The sequence below is a fragment of the Ruditapes philippinarum genome, unplaced genomic scaffold (genome assembly GCF_026571515.1).
Source record: "Ruditapes philippinarum isolate M1 unplaced genomic scaffold, ASM2657151v2 ctg8558_1_1_1_1, whole genome shotgun sequence".
NCBI lineage: Eukaryota > Metazoa > Mollusca > Bivalvia > Venerida > Veneridae > Ruditapes > Ruditapes philippinarum.
Window position 1 is genome coordinate 52,611 of NW_026862594.1, and position 21,490 is coordinate 74,100.

Below are 21,490 nucleotides of genomic sequence, written 5' to 3' on the forward strand. Positions count from 1 at the left end.
ACGTTTTGGGCTACGGACGTTTTGCGGTGTTACAGGGCAGCTCAGTCGTTCTATGTGTAGCACAAACTCTGCCCCCAACGTGATACGCTAGTGTAAACACTTTATTAAAAAAAGTTAAATATTTACGAATGGGACATCATGATCTGTTTCAACCATAAAGCCGGTTTTCAAACATTTTTTACAAATACATGTATATATATATATATCTGAAAAAATACCCTTTACAATCAAGTCTCAATAAACTTTATTATCTTAGATTACTCCAAAAAAGTAAACACATGAACATAAAATATGTATACACATACATACACATGATTGGATACGAAAACCATTCCGTGAAAGAACATATCAATTTATTTTCTCAATCGAACTTAAAAAAATACACCATCGAATGTCAAATGTTATAGCTTTTATAGTTTGTCAACTTAGTTTGAAAAAAGCTGAAATATTTAAGTTTCTTTTTGTTTCAGCAAAATAAATTGACACACGCGCGCGCACTAGCTCACACGCACACGCACAAAAACAAAGGAAAAGAACTTCAAGAAAAAAAAACTACAACAACAACAAATATATATATATAAGATCTGTTAATGGCAAATTATTTTTGTCATAAATTTGGGTTAAACTTTGTGTCAGGTTAACCTTAACATTTTCTGAAATTTGTCAAATAGAGCAAAGTAATCAATACCTGATCGCTACTAGTCAAGTGATAAAACTGTTTTGAATAATCGTCGATGTGTTCGAACTGATTTCAGGTTTTCCGAAAAAAGGGGTTGTTCAAATGGTTCTAAAACTAGCAATTTGTTTTCTTTCACCTTTTTTTAAAGGCACTGCCTCAGAAATCAATATTCTTTTTAATTCTTCAAATAGGTAAAATATGTGTTTTAATAATGATTTAATAATTGATTTAGAGCATATTAGAAGTGAAACAACTGAAGAAAGTAGCGCTGAAATCAAATGCCGAAAAGGTAAAAAAGTGTAAACAAAGCGGTATTTTGACAAGAGATCATTACACCAATTGCTATGAGAAAAAAAAGAAAAGATAGTTCATCTTTAGCAGTATTAATTTTTTTTTGGAAATTGAAACATGATACCAAAAATAAAAAGCCTTTTTTAAATAGGAAATAAAGCATTTTGGGGTTTTAATTAGCCCGTAAACAAGAGCACGTATTACATTGTCAATGACCTTGATAGTTTAGAACTATCGACGAAATAAGGTGACTTTGCTTTATTTAATTAGTTTGAACATTAGAGAATATTAGGACCGATCAAGATTTAAAATCTAATAATTTCGGCTGAGCAAGGTTGTATAACACTGCAACGTAAAATTAGTTTTTAAAAGAAAGAACTCACGTATATAAACAGCCCCGTAACTTTTAGATGAGCCCATAGCTACGCTTATTACATGCGCTATTGGTTAACAATATATATTTTACGCCTCCCTTTACAGATCAGCGTTTAAAAATTATGTTGTCAGATTTTTGAAATCACTCTTAAGGAATCAAGTTTGTTCTAAACATGATATCGATAGAGAATATTAACACCTGCCGAGTGTTTCTGCTTATACTGCATCTAACTGGGTAAAAATATTTTATATTGCATTACAAATCTTATTCGCGAATATATATTTATTTGATTTTTTTAAAAGGCTGTGCTGAATATTTTTTCTTCTAAAGTCCTTTTTTGTATTTGAAATTACACGGGATTCAATATGATATCATGGATTTACGAACTGTTTTTTTTAATATGACTTACTGTTAGCTGTGGTGGTGTTAGTGTTGGTAGTTTTCACTCCGGATCAACTTTGAATTTACCTGAGCACAGTTCTGCCCTCGCATCGTTCCTGGGCAGGCTGACAAGCAGTTCACCAATACCTTCACTGGTAGCTTCTGCACACGCCAGAGCAACGCGCAGTGCGAATTACCGTCGAAGGGATTTCATGATCAAACACAATGAAAGTGAGACTCGAGATCATTTGACTCACCGTCCAACGGTCTATCTATTGAGCTAACCAGACGGTGCTAAATGTTATTGCATATTTATGAAATGGGATATCATGCGGCTAATATTTGTGCATTTTCAGAGTTACAGTGACAGGATATTGTACTGAAAGTTATCAGTGTTCGAAAGCTTGCCAAACTACTGTTGCAGCAGAAACAAGTTGCTGGTTATTGTTTTCTTGCACGGAATATAAGTAGGTCCATTATTATATTTTGTATCCTGTTTATCAAACAACTGTCATCTTTACTTTCTTTTTAACGCTGTAAATAATATCTATAATTTATTTCAGTATATAAATACACGGCATTTCATGTTACAAAACGAGAAACAATGTCGTATAATTATTGTTATGAGTGACTATTCACTTACTCTACAATTATAAGATTTTTATTAGATGCCAAAAACGCTTTTCTTTTTCATTGGTTAACGGGATTTTCACAATTGCTCGTAATTAAGATTCCTCGTGATGGTTTTGTAAAACATATTTGTCAATGAAGTTTCTGTCGACTAGTGGACTATCCGGTCGCATAAAACAGGGTCCAGCGTTTTATGCAAATTTGATGTTAGGAGCAATCAAGTATCAAATCAAAACTTCTGATATTCTTCTTCCGAGATTTTAAAATCGTTTGTTCACGTTTCACATCTTTGCACTGTTTTGAACCCATGCAGTTATTCACCTCCTCAATGAGGACTGCTCCATGTGTTTCAAGTGGATTTCCGGTGACAAATACAAATTTAATAAAGCGTAAAATAAAAAAGGATAAAACATTCTTTAACAACAGGTATTTACTATTTTACATGTAGCATAGTAAAGTATAGTAAAGTATAGTAAAGTATAGTATAGTGTAGTGTTGTGTTGTGTTATGTAGTGTTGTGTAGTGTAGTTTAGTGTTGTGTGATGTTAATTTAGTGTTGTGCTGTATAGTGTTGTGTTGTTTAGTTTAGTGTAGTGTTGTGTAGTTAAGTGTAGCGGATTGTGTAGTGTAGTGTAGTGTAGTGCAGTGCAGTGCAGTGCAGTGTAGTACAGTGCAGTGCAGTGCTGGATTGTATTGTATTGTATAATATGATATAATATAATAAAATGGAGCGTGCATAGTCGAGCAATGTCACAGCTGCTATACATTACTATGTTTAAAGAAAATATATGTACAAAAAACATGTTATAGACTTTCATACAAAGATGAAACCATGTTTAGGACTTTCATACGATATAAAACTGTTAATAGACTTTAATACGAAAGGTCACATATGATATAAAACTATGTTTATAGACTTTAAAACGAAAGGTCACATCTGATATAAAACTATATAAAATTTATAGACTCTAATACGAAAGGTCAAATCTGATATAAAACTATGATTATAGACTTTAATACGAAAGGTCACATCTGATATAAAACTATATAAAATTTATAGACTCTAATACGAAAGGTCAAATCTGATATAAAACTATGTTTATAGACTCTAATACGAAAGGTCACATCTGATATAAAACTATGTTTATAGACTTTAATACGAAAGGTCACATCTGATATAAAACTATGTTTATAGACTTTAATACGAAAGGTCACAGCTGATATAAAACTATGTTTATAGACTTTCATATAAAAAGTCACATCTGAGATAAAATCAGGTTTAAGACATTCATACGAAAGGTCACACTGATATAAAACCATGTTTTGAAACTTTCATACAAAACGTCACATCTAGACTTTCATACGAAAGGTCACATCTGATATTAAACCATGTTTAGGCCTATAGACTTTTATAAAAATGGTGTCCAGTCACATACTACACCTGGTATATGATTATATTCAAAGAATTACACATTGAAGGTGTCAAGGCCACACCTGAATCAGACATGCTACACCTGACATATTTTTCTACTTCTAGAATAGCGTATAAAAGTTGTCCAGATATTTGCTACAGATGTTGTGATGGATATACAGGGACATATTGTTCTGAAGGTTAGTATATTAAAGTTAGAATAAACGGACGGACAGACAGACAGAAAAACAAATATACAAACAACGCCTTACACTTAGACATGTGTGAGATTGATTGGGTTATTTTTGAAAGCCATAAACTTGCGCCTGTTTCATATAGATCAACGCTAATCAAAAAGATCCTGTTACGCATTTATTTATGGTTTTATATCATAAATTTGATGCTCAAAGTTTCAAAAAGCATTATTTGTAAAGATGTTACCGAATTTAACATTAAGAGGTAATTAGAAATTTTCGAAAAAGTCTAAGCAAGTTTTTTTTCAATGTAAACTGAATGCATTAATTTTAACTTTTAATCATAATGTATATAAACATTTGCCGTATATATTCAACATATTCTTGAATGTTTGGAACTTGTTTTTGGAGAAAAAATATATACATTTATAAAACTTCTGTATAATTACAATATACAGGGTCTTTAAAATTCATTAAGGCTGTACTCATCAAACTTTGTGTCCAGAGTTTGCTCCATTCTATTATGTAACGCCTTGAACCGAATTGAACAGTAAAAGTGAACTTTAGAGGAACCATGATATTATTGAAAATGGAAACATTTGTTCTGACGTTGCGAGAATGACCATTTTTATTTGTATAGCCTAAACGTCGAATACATGCGCTTTAGCAATATAAAACGACAAGTTCTGAAAATACTTTATTGGCACATTAGCAAACGTCAACAAGATAAAGTGGCATGATAGTAATCAGCCACTACATAGTCTATTTCAATATTATGAAGTTGATATTTCTCTTATTAAATTACAATTGTTCCCGGTACCGTTGTATTTTTAAAAAAAAGTAAAATGTATTTAAATTGCTATAAAATTGATAGAAAACTGACTTGAGATCACAGGTCCCTCACCGCTGTAGGTTCGATCCTCACTCGGGTCGAAATCTTTCATGTGAGGAAGCCATCCAGCTGGCTTACGGAAGGTCGGTGGTTCTACCCAGGTGCCCGCTCGTGCCTGAAATAATGTCCGAAGGGGCACCTGGGGTCTTCCTCCACCAATAAAACCTGGATAAAAATATCGACGAAAAAATCTCGGCGGGACGCTCTAGGATGACCCGACTTGAGTGTATGGTCGCCCATATGGGATTTCCGGCGGCGACCTTAAATAAACGCATTAAAAAAAATAGAAAACTGAACTTTTTTGCGTAGCGTTATAGTGTTACATCATCGAGACTGTGCATCATTTTAAAACAACAACAACAACAACAACAACAACAACAAAAACAACAACAAAAACAACGACAACAACAACAACAAAACAAAAAAACAAAAAAGTGTGGCACCGTTAAATATGTCAGACAACGCTGCTAAATGTTATACTTGCCATTAAATGTCTCAACCGTTATTAAATGTAGCAAAGTCTTTAGCCGGCATCGTCAAATCGTATATAACGTTTCCGTCAAACTTCGGAATAGCCGAGATATTCCGATTGATATAACTGCACAGAATTTTGCGACATTTAGCGGCGGCTTCGACCTTAAACGGCAATGTTGCGACATTAAGCTACAGGCGCTACTTAAACGGTGTTGCGACATAAAATAAAATTGGATATTGATAGAAATTGTAATAAATAATAACAATAACAAAATAAAAAAGAAACGTTTCTGAAATTCAAAGTGAAGAGAGAGGGTAACAAGTCGGCTGAAGATTAATGCTTGATATGTTTCAGTTTGTTTCAATCTGATTTATGTTTATTTACTTTCATATATATTCATTTAAATTTGTAACGTTATTATCGATAAGAGTAGCTCGCGTGTTTGATACTCCAAAAATGATTTTTCATTCTAAAATTGAGATATTGTATCATGAGATACGCTTTGTTAAGCAGATATTAAAATGGTAATGGTTTTTCAAAAATGCCTATTCATGTACACGCACTTTTACAAGCTCTGATTTCAATCATAGATAGATAGAGAGCTATTCATTAAAGTAATTCAATACCATGCTTGTGCTGACTTGTATTTTTTATTTGCATGGGTACATTGTATAAACTGAAAAATCTATACTGCACATTATTTTGATTATATTGTATTTAAAGTACATATTTAAAGTTGTAAACGGGAGTCCATATATTGGTAAACAAAATGCGCGCAAACCTACGAAAGACAGGTGGGGACATTTCAACTTCATGAATTCACGACTAAACTTCACGAATTCACGATTTCAACTTTCATAAATTCACGATAATATATAACCGCTTTATTTGCAATTTTTACTGATATATATATTTGTGTGTTTATTCATCTGCAAAAACTTGTCTTTTAAAAAAAAAAAAAATCTTCTCAGATGTGAACGAATGTTCCGGTTGGACAGATTGCTCGCAGGAATATGAGAATACCTTTGGCTCATACAGATGTTCCTGTCGCAGCGGATATAGCCTGTCGTACGACGGCTATTCTTGTTCAGGTAAATCATATTCTGTGTTTAAAGCCCCATTTTCAAAAAATCATAAATATAATAATAATAATTGTGATTTATGTTCCATTGGTAAGTTTCATTTAGAGCGAAATAAATTTTCCCAAATTCGACTGAGAAACTAAAATAGTTGCTTAACCTTGACCTACAAATAGAAGAGTGACAATACGTTTATGAAAAAATAGCAGAAAACGGTTTTTAATAAAACCTATATTATGTCTACAATGTTTATCATGATAATTTGATGTATATTTGCAGTAGGTTTGTAAAATTACGCTATTTCTATGCTAGGCATAAGTCATTTTAAAGACTCAAATTGTTTATGGTTTTCTCTAGTTTTATACAAGAAAACTTTTTTATTCAAAAATAACAACAAAATAAATAAATGAATAAAGAAAATCAAGCTTGTTTGTCAAACATATTACAGATTCTATGTTTCGTCAACAATAATGCGCACCCAATAAAGCCACATTAATATTGCATATACATGTAATTATGTTCTTTAAAGATTTGAATGAATGTTCATACTGGAATACTTTGTCCGGAGCGAATAACTGTGAACAAACATGTACTAATACCGTTGGATCGTATATGTGTTCATGTTACCAAGGATTCAGATTACTGTACAATGGATATTCTTGTCAAGGTATGAAAAAATCACAGGGCAAGTCATCCTTTCTTTAGTCCAGAATCTACTTTACATTATTTCTGAATATATCATGATTTATTTCACGATCCTCATTATCATTATTTCATGATTATTTTCATAGAATTACACATTGAAGGTGTCCCGTCCCATGTCACGCCTGCGATACATTAATCCAGGATCTACTTGACGTAATTTTAGGATGCAGTTAACCGTCATTCAGGGTGTGTTCATACGTTTATTCAAGATCACATTATGTTATTTCAGGGCCAGTTTAACGTTTATCCAGAACCACATTGTTATTTCAGTGTCTGTCTACATTTATTCAGGATCACATTATATCATTTCAGGGTGTGTCTAACGTTTATCCATGATCACATTATGTTGTTTCAGGGTCAGTTTAACCTTTATCCATGATCACATTATGTTATTTCAGGATCAGTTTAACGTTTATTCAGAAGTACGTTACGTTATTTCAGGGTGTATTTAACGTTTATCCAGGGTCACAATAAGTTATTTCAGGGTCTGTGTATCGTTTAGTAAGGATCACATTATGTTATATCAGGATTCAAATCATTGTTATTTTAAAGACCATCTAACAGAAATTTAGGACCACCGTACTTTATGTCATATCCACCTTTCGTTATTTCATGATCTACCTTACGATATTCCAGAATCCACCTAAAAAGGTGGATCAAGGTGGGTCATATTATAAGTCAAGCTGGACCCGTAAATTACAATACCATTGATCTTGAAATAATGTGCATCATGCCCAAATGTCAAGTGAAAAATGTGAAATCAGTTAGGTGGGTCCTTGAATTACTCAAGGTTAATCATGAAATAACGGTAAAACAGGTAAGATGGATTATGAAATAATATCATGTGAGTTCTGGAATATCATAAGGTTTGAAATAACGAAAGTGGTACATGGAATAAAGTACGATGGTCAGATGGACTATGAAATAACAATGACTCATAAGGCATTATACCAAGATGCACCATACAGTATTACAGAATGCACTGTTACGTTAATTACAATAGTTTTGTTCTAAGGAAAACACAACATAAAATGACATGCACATTTTCATATTGTTATCTATACCATTTCAATTTTCAAAAAAACCTTAATTCTAATTTGAATGCTATCAGGATTGATTTCAGTGTCTACCTTTATTCCATTCTAAAGTCGGTTATATAAACAAAATAGCTGCTTAAATAACATATGTCTATCTATTCACACACCGAGTTTTATTACTTTATATATCGCGGAACTAAAATTTCCGGACAGCCGAACAGACTATTTGCTATGTCTGTTTGTTTGACTGACTGACAGACAAACAAATAGACAGTTGGTTAATATACAAGTCTTTCAAGTGAAAGCCCCGGTAGGGAACTAGTATGTGAAAGAATTCATTTATTTTACAGTCCTTTAGAAAATAATTAATCTTCTACATCAAGCGGTATTTTGTTTTATTTCTATTAAATGCATTCCTGCTATTCCCCTAATATGTAGACCTCAAAAGAAAATATCTGTATTGCAAATAACATGTTAGAAATTGCGATTTTTGAATATATATGTGACGTAAGGGTAAGTCATTTCCAATGGGTTTTTTTGCCTGTAAACATTAGTAGATGTGAACAGAGTATAAACGAGTACGAGTATAAACCAGACACAATGTTTTGGACATCATTGTCCGAAGGAAGATTACCCGAAGTGATATAGTATTGTATACTCCCACTCTCATTCTTCAATCGTTCTCTCCCTCATCCTTCCACGTCGACTGTCTCATCTGCCCAATATTTTTTCTCTGAACCGCATTCTATTGTTCGATTTTAGCTTCAAGCTGGTTATAGTCACTTGCAAGGTATAATAGAGAACAATATCTTTCTTTGAAACAAATACAATATGTGTACGCATTCAATTTTCTTCATACTAGTTTGTATACCGTATTTTTTGTCTTTCTGGTGTTTTGTTTAACGTCACACTAACACAGAAAATGTAATATGGCGACTGTCAAAATTCTAAACATTTTCAAATATTTGCATGAGAATTCTATAACCGCTCTCAACTTGGAAAAAAATGATACTTCTTATGTTGCAGATGTTGATGAGTGTTCGGAGAGTTCAGCGAATTGTGCCCAATCTTGTATAAATACAGCAGGATCTTACAGCTGTGCCTGCTTCAATGGTTATGAACTGTCCTATGATAGAAGGTCATGCATGGGTGAGATAAAAAGGATATTTTCTTTCCACAAGACAAAAATGAAAAAAAGACTTGAATTTATTGTTTGTGATATATTTTTGTCTTTTTTTTTGACATTACAATTTAAAAGACTTTACCTTAAATTTCCTGTATTGGCTGAATTTAGAAGAGAGTAGTCCGGCAAGACACCAGTGAAAATACGAATAATATGTTCCACGACAGTAAAAATATTTTATACAGTGAAAATACGAAAATTAAATACGCATTTATTTCATCAATATTTCACCAATATGTCTTTTATAAGTACATGTATATAATAACATACAATACTTTTATTACATTCAATGGTATAAAGCCATATCTACAGTAATGAAATATTTTCATAAATATTTGTTTGTTAATTAACGCTAAAATGATAAACATAAGTTTTCATATGATCATTTTCAGAAATAAGTACATTTTTTCGAAAATAATTTATGTTTAATATCCATACCATGCGTGAACAGGTACAAGGGCAACTTTCCAACGTTTATAATATCGAAGACTTAATTTATGGTTTTGATTCCTTACTAAAATACGAATATTTTTTTAAAGAAAAACAATAACATACATTTGTGTAGTCTTAGCTTTTTTATATAAACACGTACCTTGAAAAATCTTTCTTTTTTGTGAAATTTCTTTTCAAGACATCGACGAATGTTCCAGTGATAATGGAGGATGTTCTCACGTTTGTACAAATGACCTCGGATCGTATCTTTGCACATGTAGAGATGGCTTCATCCTAGACGCGGATGGACATACTTGCTCCGGTAAGATTTGTTTTCCAATTTGATTAACTTAAACATAGAACATTTACTTGCATTAAAATCAATTAAACTGTGAACATGTAGTTTAAGTTTGATTGCTAAATGCCAATAGCGGCATAATTATAAGTATTAAAATGTTACTTGCAAGTAGCATTGAAAACGTCTTAAAAAGCAAAACTGACAGCGCGTTTTGATTATCCTTTAAGAGCCTTTGAAGCATCTTGTAAGAAAACAAGAAAAGAAAAAGGAACTGATTGTCGTTTTGCAAAACACAGTCATATATATAGGATATTTGCAAAAGCGTCAGGACAAAAAGAGCTTTCATATGATCATTTTAATAAATAAAAAATAAATATATAAAGGGAACTGAGCAAAGTAAAAAGTATCAAAGTTATGAAACTACATGGCTTGATTGTTACATTTTATATATCATTTATTATGTACCTTGAATAACCTTACATTTTATGAAATGTCTTTCCAAGACATCAACGAATGTTCTGATGATAATGGAGGATGCTCTCACGTTTGTACAAATGACCCAGGGACTCATCATTGCACATGTAGTGATGGCTTCACCCTAGACGAGGATGGACATACTTGCTTCGGTTAGGATTTTCTTACACTTTTAATCACCTATTTGATTAACTTAAACATTGCTTACAACACTTACTTTCATTAACATCTATGAATCTTTGAAAAGATAGTTGTAATTTGACTGTAAAATGATACTTTTTATTGAGGGTGTTGATGGTGTTCGGAGGGTTCCCCCCCCAATTTTTGCCCAAAACTTTTTATAAATTTCGGGGGGATCTTATAGCTGTTGGGCCCGCCCCCAATGGGTTTTTGAAAATGTCCCTTTGATGGAAGGAAAGCATAGGGGGAAATTAGAGAATTTTAAGTCGATTTTTTTTACAAATACTGATCTATTTTCACCGAGTGATATGAAAAAGAAGTATTTCATGAGTGGAGGTAGACACGAGTGAAAAGTAAAATATGATAATTTTCATACCACGAGATGAAAATTAATTCTGTATTTATAGAAGAAAACTTACATTTTCTGTAAATTATATACATTTTCTCTTTTTTGACATTGCAATTTGAAAGGTTTCCCCTTGAATTTTGTGAAATGGCTGAATTAAAAGGGATTAGTCCGGCATGACAACCAGTGCAAATAAGGAAAATATATTTCACCGCAGCGAAAAATACTTTTTACAGTGAAAATACGTAAAATGAAAATTCGCATTTTATTCCATCAATATTTCACCAATATGTCATTTATAATTATATCATAAGATATAATGCTGTTTTACATTCAAGAGTGTTAAGCTATATGTAATAAAATATTTTTATAATTATATGTTTGTAAACGCTAAAATGATATATATAGGTTTCATTTTCAGAAATAAAAACATTTTTCGAAAATAATTTATGTTTAATTCTCATAAAATGTTTGAACAGGTACAAGGGCAACTTGCCAAAGTTAATAATCTTAAAGACTTATTTTATGGTTTTGATTCGTTATACATTTAAAAGATTAAAATACAAATATATTTGGAAGCCAAAAAGAAAAATTAACATACATTTGTGTATACTGACTTTTTTTTATAAACCTGTACCTTGATTTTTTTAAATAAAATGTCTTTGCAAGACATCAACGAATAATGGAGAATGTTCTCACATTTGTACAAATGAACAAGGGTCATATCATTGCACATGTAGAGATGGCTTCACCCTACACGCGGATGGACATACTTGCTCCGGTAGATTTTCACTTTTAAAACATAATTTTGATATTACTCGAACATGTTTACAACATATACTTGCACTGTAATGATAAATTAAACTTGTATAAGATAGTTTGTTTGATTGATAAAAGCTGGTAGCGATAGAAGTATAAAAATGTTATCTGCAAGAAGCTTCAAACATGTTTTACAAAAGCGAAACTGACAGTTTTGAAGCAAAACATGGTGATTTTGTTTCGATTTAATTTGAATATCTTTGTAGAGCATGTAAAGAGTCTAAGAATTTGTTTGTTTGTTTTTGGTTAAACACAATTGTTTTCCTCAAAACAATTTTGATAATTGCAGAGAGCATTGAAAGCGTGAGGTAAAAATGATTTTCACGTAATCATGTTAAGAAATAAAACATTCACGTGACCATGTTATGAAATAAAACAAAACTTTTTTACATATTCAAATGTTCGTGCATATAAGTACATATAGTCTTACAAATTTCGTTCCAGTGGCCCTAAAGTAAATAAATGTAAATCAAGCAGTTATAAAACAGTAATTAATATTGGCCCTGTTTCTATTAAGCATGATACTATAGACTAGGTTACAGAAAATACAGAAAATATATGGTATAAAACAACATCATATTTCAGTTAAATTTTAACCGAAACTTTTTATGATCATAAAAAGCTGCATTCAAGTACAGGTATACAGAGACATAAGTTTTTCTCATTATATTGTATAGATGTAGATGAATGTTTGGAAGAAAATGGTAGCTGTGAAGTAAGATGTGAAAATACTCCAGGTTCGTATGTATGCAGCTGTGACAATGGTTTTATAATCAACAACGATGATCAACATTGTGACGGTAAGTGTATGTAATGAATCCTATAAAATATTGTATTTGCGTTTTAAAATTTTCCATGTTATAAATGTACATACATTGATACATATAAGGGGAATATATCAAAAAATATAATAACTAAACATTTATTGGCTTTTTTTTGGTGAATGTAAATTATTACATTTGTAAATCATTTAGAATGTACCTTGAATAACCTTACATTTTATGAAATGTCTTTGCAAGACATGGGACGAATGCTCTGATAATAATGGAGGATGTTCTCACATTTGTACAAACGAACCAGAATCTTATCATTGCACATGTAGAGATGGATTCACCCTAGACGCGGATGGGCATACTTGCTCCGGTAGAGTTTTTTTCACTTTTAAACATAAATTTGATATTACTCGAACATGTTTACAACATACTTGCACTGTATTGATAAATTAAACTTGGATAAGATAGTTTGGTTTTGATTGTTAAAAGCCGGTAGCGATAGAAGTATAAAAATGTTATCTGCAAGAAGCTTCAAACACGTTTTACAAAAGCGAAACTGACAGTTTTGAAGCAAAACATGGTGAATTTCTTCGATTTAATTTGAATACCTTTGTAGAGCATTTAAAGCGTCTAAGAATTTTTTGTTTGTTTTTGGTTAAACACAATTAGTTTCCTCAAAACATTTTTGATAATTGCAGAGAGCATTGAAAGCGTGAGGTAAAAATGATTTTCACGAAATAAAACAAAACTTTTTTACATATTCAAATGTTCGTGCATATAGTCTTACAAATTTCGTTCCAGTGGCCCTAAAGAAAATAAATGTAAATCAAGCAGTTATAAAACAGTAATTAATATTGGCCCTGTTTCTATTAAGCATGATACTATAGACTAGGTTACAGAAAATACAGAAAATATATGGTATAAAACAACATCATATTTAAGTTTAATTTAACTAAAACTTTTTTATAATATAACTATCTTTATCATAAAAAGCTGCATTCAAGTACAGGTATACAGAGACATAAGTTTTTCTCATTATATTGTATAGATGTAGATGAATGTTTGGAAGAAAATGGTAGCTGTGAAGTAAGATGTGAAAATACTCTAGGTTCGTATGCATGCAGCTGTGACAATGGTTTTATAATCAACAACGATGATCAACATTGTGACGGTAAGTGTATGTAATGAATCCTATAAAATATTGTATTTGCTTTTTAAAATTTTCCATGTTATAAATGTACATACATTGATACATATAAGGGGAAATATATCAAAAATATAATAACTAAACATCTATTGGCTTTTTTTGGTGAATGTAAATTATTACATTTGTAAATCATTTAGAATGTACCTTGAATAACCTTACATTTTATGAAATGTCTTTGCAAGACATGGACGAATGCTCTGATAATAATGGAGGATGTTCTCACATTTGTACAAACGAACCAGAATCTTATCATTGCACATGTAGAGATGGATTCACCCTAGACGCGGATGGGCATACTTGCTCCGGTAGAGTTTTTTTCACTTTTAAACATAAATTTGATATTACTCGAACATGTTTACAACACATACTTGCACTGTATTGATAAATTAAACTTGGATAAGATAGTTTGTTTGATTGTTAAAAGCCGGTAGCGATAGAAGTATAAAAATGTTATCTGCAAGAAGCTTCAAATATGTTTTACAAAAGCGAAACTGACAGTTTTGAAGCAAAACATGATGAATTTCTTCGATTTAATTTGAATACCTTTGTAGAGCATTTAAAGCGTCTAAGAATTTTTTTGTTTGTTTTTGGTTTAACAGAATTGGTTTCCTCAAAACAATTTTGATGATTGCAGAGAACATTGAAAGCGTCAGACAAAATGATTTTCATGTGATCATGTTATGTCATTAAACATTCACGTGACCATGTTATGAAATAAAACAAAACTTTTTTACATATTCAAATGTTCGTGCATATAAGTGCATATAGTCTTACAAATTTCGTTCCAGTGGCCCTAAAGAAAATAAATGTAAATCGAGCAGTTATAAAAACAGTAATTAACATTAGCTCTGTTTTTATAAAGCAAGGTACTATAGAAAATAGGTTATAGAAAATACAGAAAATATATGGTATAATACAAGATCATAATTATTTAAGTTTAATTTAACTAAAACTTTTTATAATATAACTATCTTTATCATAAAAAGCTGCATTCAAGTACAGGTATACAGAGACATAAGTTTTTCTCATTATATTGTATAGATGTAGATGAATGTTTGGAAGAAAATGGCAGCTGTGAAGTAAGATGTGAAAATACTCTAGGTTCGTATGCATGCAGCTGTGACAATGGTTTTATAATCAACAACGATGATCAACATTGTGACGGTAAGTGTATGTAATGAATCCTATAAAATATGGTATTTGCATTTTAAAATGTTTCATGTTATACGTACATATACATAAGTTTAGTACATATAAGGGGAAATAAGCTAAACTAATAATATCAAAGATATAATAACTAAACATTTATTGGCTTGTTTTGTTGAATGTAAATTATAACATTTGTAAATCATTTAGAATGTACCTTGAATAACCTTACATTTTATAAAATTCTTTTCAAGACATCAACGAATGTTCTGATAATAATGGAGGATGCGCTCACATTTGTACAAACGAACCAGGGTCATATCATTGCACATGTAGAGATGGCTTCACCCTAGACGCGGATGGACATACTTGCTCAGGTAGAGTTTTTTTCACTTTTAAACTTAAACTCCATTACCTTAAACATTAATCACTACATATACTTAATTAACATAAGTAAAAACTACTACTAGTTCTTATTTATAATAACAACAATTGTGATAATAATGTGTTTTAAGATATAGACGAATGCGTAACACTAAATGGAGGCTGTCAAGAATCGTGTACCAATACTGAGGGAGGTTTTGAATGCAGCTGCTATGATGGTAAAGAATTACTTGATGATGGAGTCACGTGTAAAATAGGTATGAAAAAAAACCCACTCGTAATGTATACCAAAATTACAATTTGTTTGAGTCCAAAATGAAATAAAACGGCATATTAAAAACCTACCTTTATAAATTTAAAGTGTCATATTTATTGTTAAATTATTTTAAAAGACACTAAAATACTTCATTAATCAGCTATTTGTTTTTTATCTGAAGATATTGGTATAGAAGTTTTGACTTTTTGAAATGTTTGGCTTTCGTGTTATAACCCTAAGTAATCAGTGTTATGGGTACATGTTGTATAAAATTATTTTACATATATTAAGAGAAAGAGAAATTATTATATATCTTTAAAAGTTGATAAAAACGTTATTTTTTAAAATGGATTGGTCTACAACGTGCATATTATGTTTTTCAAACATAATGATAAAACAATGGCAATGTTTTTTTAAAATTATACATATACGTACATCGGATACATATAATGGGTAATAAGCAAAGCAAATAATATCAAAGATTATGATAAGTTTACTACATTTATTTGTTTGTTTTTTGAAAGTTAATTATTACATTTGTATCATTTAGAATGTAATTTGAATAACCTTCCATTTTATGAAATGTCTTTGCAAGACATGGACGATTGTTCTGATAGTAACGGAGGATGCTCTCACGTTTGTGTAAAACAACAAGGATCTTATCATTGCACATGTAGAGATGGATTCATTTTGGACGCGGACGCACATACTTGCTTCGGTATAGATTTTTTTCTCACTTTTAAACATTAACTTTATTAACTTAAACACAAATCACTACACATACTAAATTGAAATAAAATAAACTTGGATAAAATAGTTTGTTTGATTTTTTGCAAAGCTTAAAAGTTTAAAAGTCATGTTATCACCATCATTTTGCTTTACCTGAGCATTTATCTTATGCGTCTAAAAAAGTAACACTGGCAATATCTTATTTTTTTTTTCAAGTCTTAATCTGAACAGAAAAACATATGACTTTTTCCATGAACCGACAAAGTTATAAACCAGTAACTACACAGATATTCGAATGTCATATGCAATTAACATTGAAAGTGGCTTACAAAAGAGACATACAATAATCTGAATGTACGTTTCAATTAAAAACATCCGAAATATTTTCACAGGAAGCTGCGTTGTCACACAGTGACTGTTTTATTTTAATTGAGTAATAGTAACACAGGAAATTTAATTGAGTAATGGTAACAAAGGACAAAAGTAAAATCTACTTCTACTAATGATAATGATAATAATAACAATAATGATAATAAAATGTTTTAAGATATAGACGAATGCCTTACACTAAATGGAGGCTGTCAAGAATCGTGTACCAATACTGAGGGAAGTTTTGAATGCAGCTGCTATGATGGTAAAGAATTACATGATGATGGAGTCACGTGCAAAATAGGTATAATAATAAAACCGCTCGTAATGTATACTATAATTACAATTTGTTTAAGTCAAAAATGAAATAAAAAAACATATTATCCCATTACCGGATATAGACGCTTTTTAACGGCTTTTTCACCCTCCTTTTGGTGTCTCAAATGGTGAAAAATGCCTTATTTAGGCCCCCAACACTTGTTTTTGTTTGAGAAATGTTGTTTAAAAAAGTGACCAGAAGGGGGATATGCCCCTTCTCTTTGGGGGTTTGAAGGGGGCAGCAGCCCTTTCATCGCCAAGAAAAGTTTGGACTTGTGAAAGGCTAAAAATGACCCCAGGCCGATCATACGGTAACTAGTAACCGACGCTGAAAAGTCTTTGACTCTATTTCAATCCATTGAGAAGTTGCAGCACTTTGAAATCAATTTCGATGAGAAAAAAAAAATAACGCAAAATATTGATTTTGGCAATTTTGAGATGTCCCCTCGTTGCCATGGTAACAGGAAATTTAAGACCGAGTATGTTGTTACAAAGGGAATGGTCCAGTAAATATTTGTGCCAAGTTTGATTAGTATTGAAGCAGTTTACATAGTTTTATAGCAATTTGAACTTGTAACGGGAGACATTTCTATTACAATAGAGGTTTTTCACAAAATGCTGATGCAGTATTGGGTTAAAAACCTAACTTTATGAAGTTGAAGTGTCATATTTGTTGATAAATGATTGGAAAAGGCAGTACAATAATCCTTTAATCAGCTATTTGTTTTTCTATCAAAAGATATTGGTATAGAAGTTTTGACAATTTGAAATAGTTGGCTTCCATGTTATAACACTAAAAATCTGGAAACAAAGTGATCCCTCGGAAGCATTAATCACAACAAAATTACAAGAGAATTACAGACTCGGTTTGATTCTGTACATGAGGGATAATGAATAAGTGCAATATCCCTAACGCCCCGAGCCCCGGCTAATGTTAATCTGTTTTATTAGAGATACAGGTTGCATAAAATTATTTTACATGTATAAAGAGAAACATAAATTATTACATATCTTTAAAAGATAATAGAGACGTTATTTTGAAATGGATTAGTCTACAATGTGCATATTAGGTATTTCAAATATTGATAAAACAATGGCAATGTTTTTTTAAGTTATAAATATACGTGCATTGGATACATATAAGGGGTAATAAGCAAAGCAAAAAATATCAAGATATAATAAGTAAACTACATTTACTGGTTTGGTTTGCGAAAGTTAATTATTATATTTGTATCATTTAGAATGTATCTTGGATATCTTTCATTTTTATGAAATTCTTTTGTAAGACATGGACGAATGCTCTGAAAATAATGGAGGATGCTCTCACATTTGTGCAAACGAACAAGGATCTTATCATTGCACATGTAGAGATGGATTCACTCTAGACGCGGACGCACATACTTGCTCCGGTAGAGATTTTTTTCTCATTCTTAAACAAAAAATTCATTAACTTAAACATAAAAAACTACACATACTTAATTGAAATAAAGTAAACTTGGATAAAAAAGTTGTGTGTTTTTTTTTTCATTGGCGACAGAAGACTTAGTATTCAAACACTATCTTCAAGTAGCATCGAAGACGTCTTACAAAAGCGAAACTGATAGTTGAAAAGCATTTCGATATAGTTTGAATGTCTTTAAAAAGCATTTAAAGTGTTTCATTTCGATTGTATGTTCGGTTTCATAATTAACATCATGTGTTGCGTTGGTATCATTATATATTCCAGATATTGACGAGTGCGAAGATGGTTTATCCGGATGCATGCATAGTTGTGAGAATATAGATGGTTCCTTTATCTGTCACTGTCACACAGGTTTTCAGCTTGGAGCAGACAAGTCATCATGTAATGGTAGGTACGCTTTGAACAAAATGAAATAATACATTAATAGTTTAAACGTCATCCTCAACAGTTTGTATGTAATGTTTAACAAATGTTGTATGAATAATGCAAGAGGGTTGTTTGATATCAGGTAGGTTTATTACATTTTATTACAATACGCTGTATGTACAGTTTAATATAAATGTTATTACCATCATTGTTTTAGCTGGCTATCTATTTCATTATTCTAGGCATTTCGGCTAAAAGAACACTGGATTTTTTTTCCTTTCTTATTCTGAACAGAAAAACATATGGCCTTTCCGATGTACCGACAATGTTATGAACCGGTAACTACACAGATATTCGAATGTCATATGTAACGACATTTAAAGTGGCTTCACAATAAACTGCATATACGTTTCAATTAAAAACATCCGAAATATTTTCATAGCCGCGCTGTGACTGATTTATTTTAATTGAGAAATGGTAACCCTAGACAAAAGTAAAAACTACTACTGATACTTACAATGATAATGATAATAATAAAAATAATGTGTTTTAAGATATAGACGAATGCGTAACACTAAATGGAGGCTGTCAAGAATCGTGTACCAATACTGAGGGAGGTTTTGAATGCAGCTGTTATGATGGTAAAAAATTACTTGATGATGGAGTCACGTGTCAAATAGGTATGATAAAAAACCACTCGTAATGTATACCAGAATTACAATTTGTTTGAATAAAAAAATCAATAACATAAAATATATAATAAAAACCTACCTAATGCAATCAGTCTTATAGGAACATGTTGTGTAAAATAAGTTTGCATACATGAAAAGAAATTGAAATTATCTTAAAATGGATTGGTGTACAATGTGCATATTTTTCATAAGAATGTCAAATACATTGTATTGATAAAAACAATGGCAATGTACAATTTAGTAATTCATATAAAATATCTTTGAAAAGAAACTTTGATAGAGTTTTAAGTAATGATTTGGTATTGATGAACATTTATATGATGAATAATAGTGCTTTGTTCTAGAACAATTTTTATTTGCTATTAACATTGTCTAATTATAGTACTAATTTACAGATATAATCAAGCTGTTTTTAAGCCCGAACATTGCGTCGTCGTAGTATGATTACATGATGAAAGAAGGCGTGACATTATTCGCCAAAAATAAATGTCAATATATATTTATTACAATAAAATCATGACATGTATGATCAAATAGTGAACACCTTTTAACACATCACGCACACAAACTGTTATATTTTCATTAGTAAGTGCATAACTCCTTTGAAAATATAACATCGGTTGTTCAATCAGTCCAATCACTATTTTCACATAATGAAGAAACAATATTCGAACAAATAAATGCATAATTGTGTGTGTAATGTGTGTCCTTTATGTTATAGATGATACCCAAGTGTCTGTGTTTGATCGTTTACAAATCATTGGCAAATTGCTCCCTGAAGGATGCTTTTCGTTGCTGATTGATCAATGTATAGATGGAAAAGACAATGGCGTTACTATAAAATCTACATCTGAATGGTATAAATTGACAGAGCAGCCATCAATCTTTTATACCTTTGGTATTACATTTGCTGAACTCAGCTCGATGTCGTTACCAATTTCTCTTACTGGTCTTCAGGTTACAATATCAGAAGCAGACTGTAAATTTAGCTTTAGTCCTAGCGAAGAAACCGATAATTCGAATATATTGGACAGCGATGAATCTTACAAAGATTGTGAAATGATAGATTTGACTGACCAGGATATATTTGATTTCCACACCTCTGGATCATTTTTGAAAACGTATCTGCTCGCTTTAAGCAATTCATTACCGAATTGGATCGAATTTTACGCGTCAGATGAATCTAGTCTTAGTATTGATAATGTCAGAAGTGACATTGTTTACGGTGATGAAATTAAAGATAACGAATGGTGTGATGGTGTTCCTGTTCAAGATAAGCATCTTTACAATGTTTTCAGACTAGACACATCTTTCCGGCTACGAATTTTTAGCCAATATATTGAACTGGGTCAACTGCTAAAGGATAGCCAGTTTTGTTTCATTACTGATCTTAGCACAAACGCTGCCGGCAGCTTTTATCTCATGGTACCTGAAGATTCTCGAAGTTTTCTTGAAAGTGTTGGTGTCTTTCAAGAACTGAGAGAAACCTATGGATTGAAGATACTTCCGAGAGGCATAGGTCTATCTGTTGTAAATACAGGACATCCAACGGAATTGGAACTATGGAATGGAGACACTATGTTTGAAACCTCGTATGTGTGCTATCTTATATGTTAAAGTTACTACATGTATTATCAATATGTAAGTTTGATATACAATATGTGTTGACCGAATATCCAACAGTAGTGTAGCATTTAGTTTAACCAATTCTTAAAATTCAATACCACTTTCAAAAGATATAGATAGATTTCATTATCCCGGTCAAACATCCCTAATTATGTTATCGTACAACGGTCGTCATTGTACATAATGTTAGTTATGAATTCACGGCATGCATTAAATTGAACGTTAATTTAACACATTTTATTTTTTGTTTTTAAATTTTTAATTTATTTTTTTCGTTTGT

General features: G+C 31.3%; 1 protein-coding gene across 1 annotated transcript; it reads left to right on the forward strand.

Annotated features, from left to right (window-relative positions):
- Positions 1-1,445: 1,445 nt before the first annotated feature.
- On the forward strand, positions 1,446-21,176 carry LOC132719519 (fibrillin-2-like; the record flags this gene model as incomplete). Its single annotated transcript, XM_060703297.1, is given in 18 exon segments — positions 1,446-1,580; positions 2,084-2,194; positions 3,895-3,968; positions 6,301-6,420; positions 6,938-7,075; positions 9,177-9,299; positions 9,965-10,087; positions 12,560-12,682; positions 14,045-14,167; positions 14,904-15,026; positions 15,263-15,385; positions 15,524-15,649; positions 16,244-16,366; positions 16,925-17,050; positions 18,351-18,473; positions 18,791-18,913; positions 19,447-19,572; positions 20,306-21,176. Coding segments are annotated over 18 exon segments (2,861 nt in total), but the record flags the coding sequence as incomplete, so codon positions are not given.
- Positions 21,177-21,490: the final 314 nt, after the last annotated feature.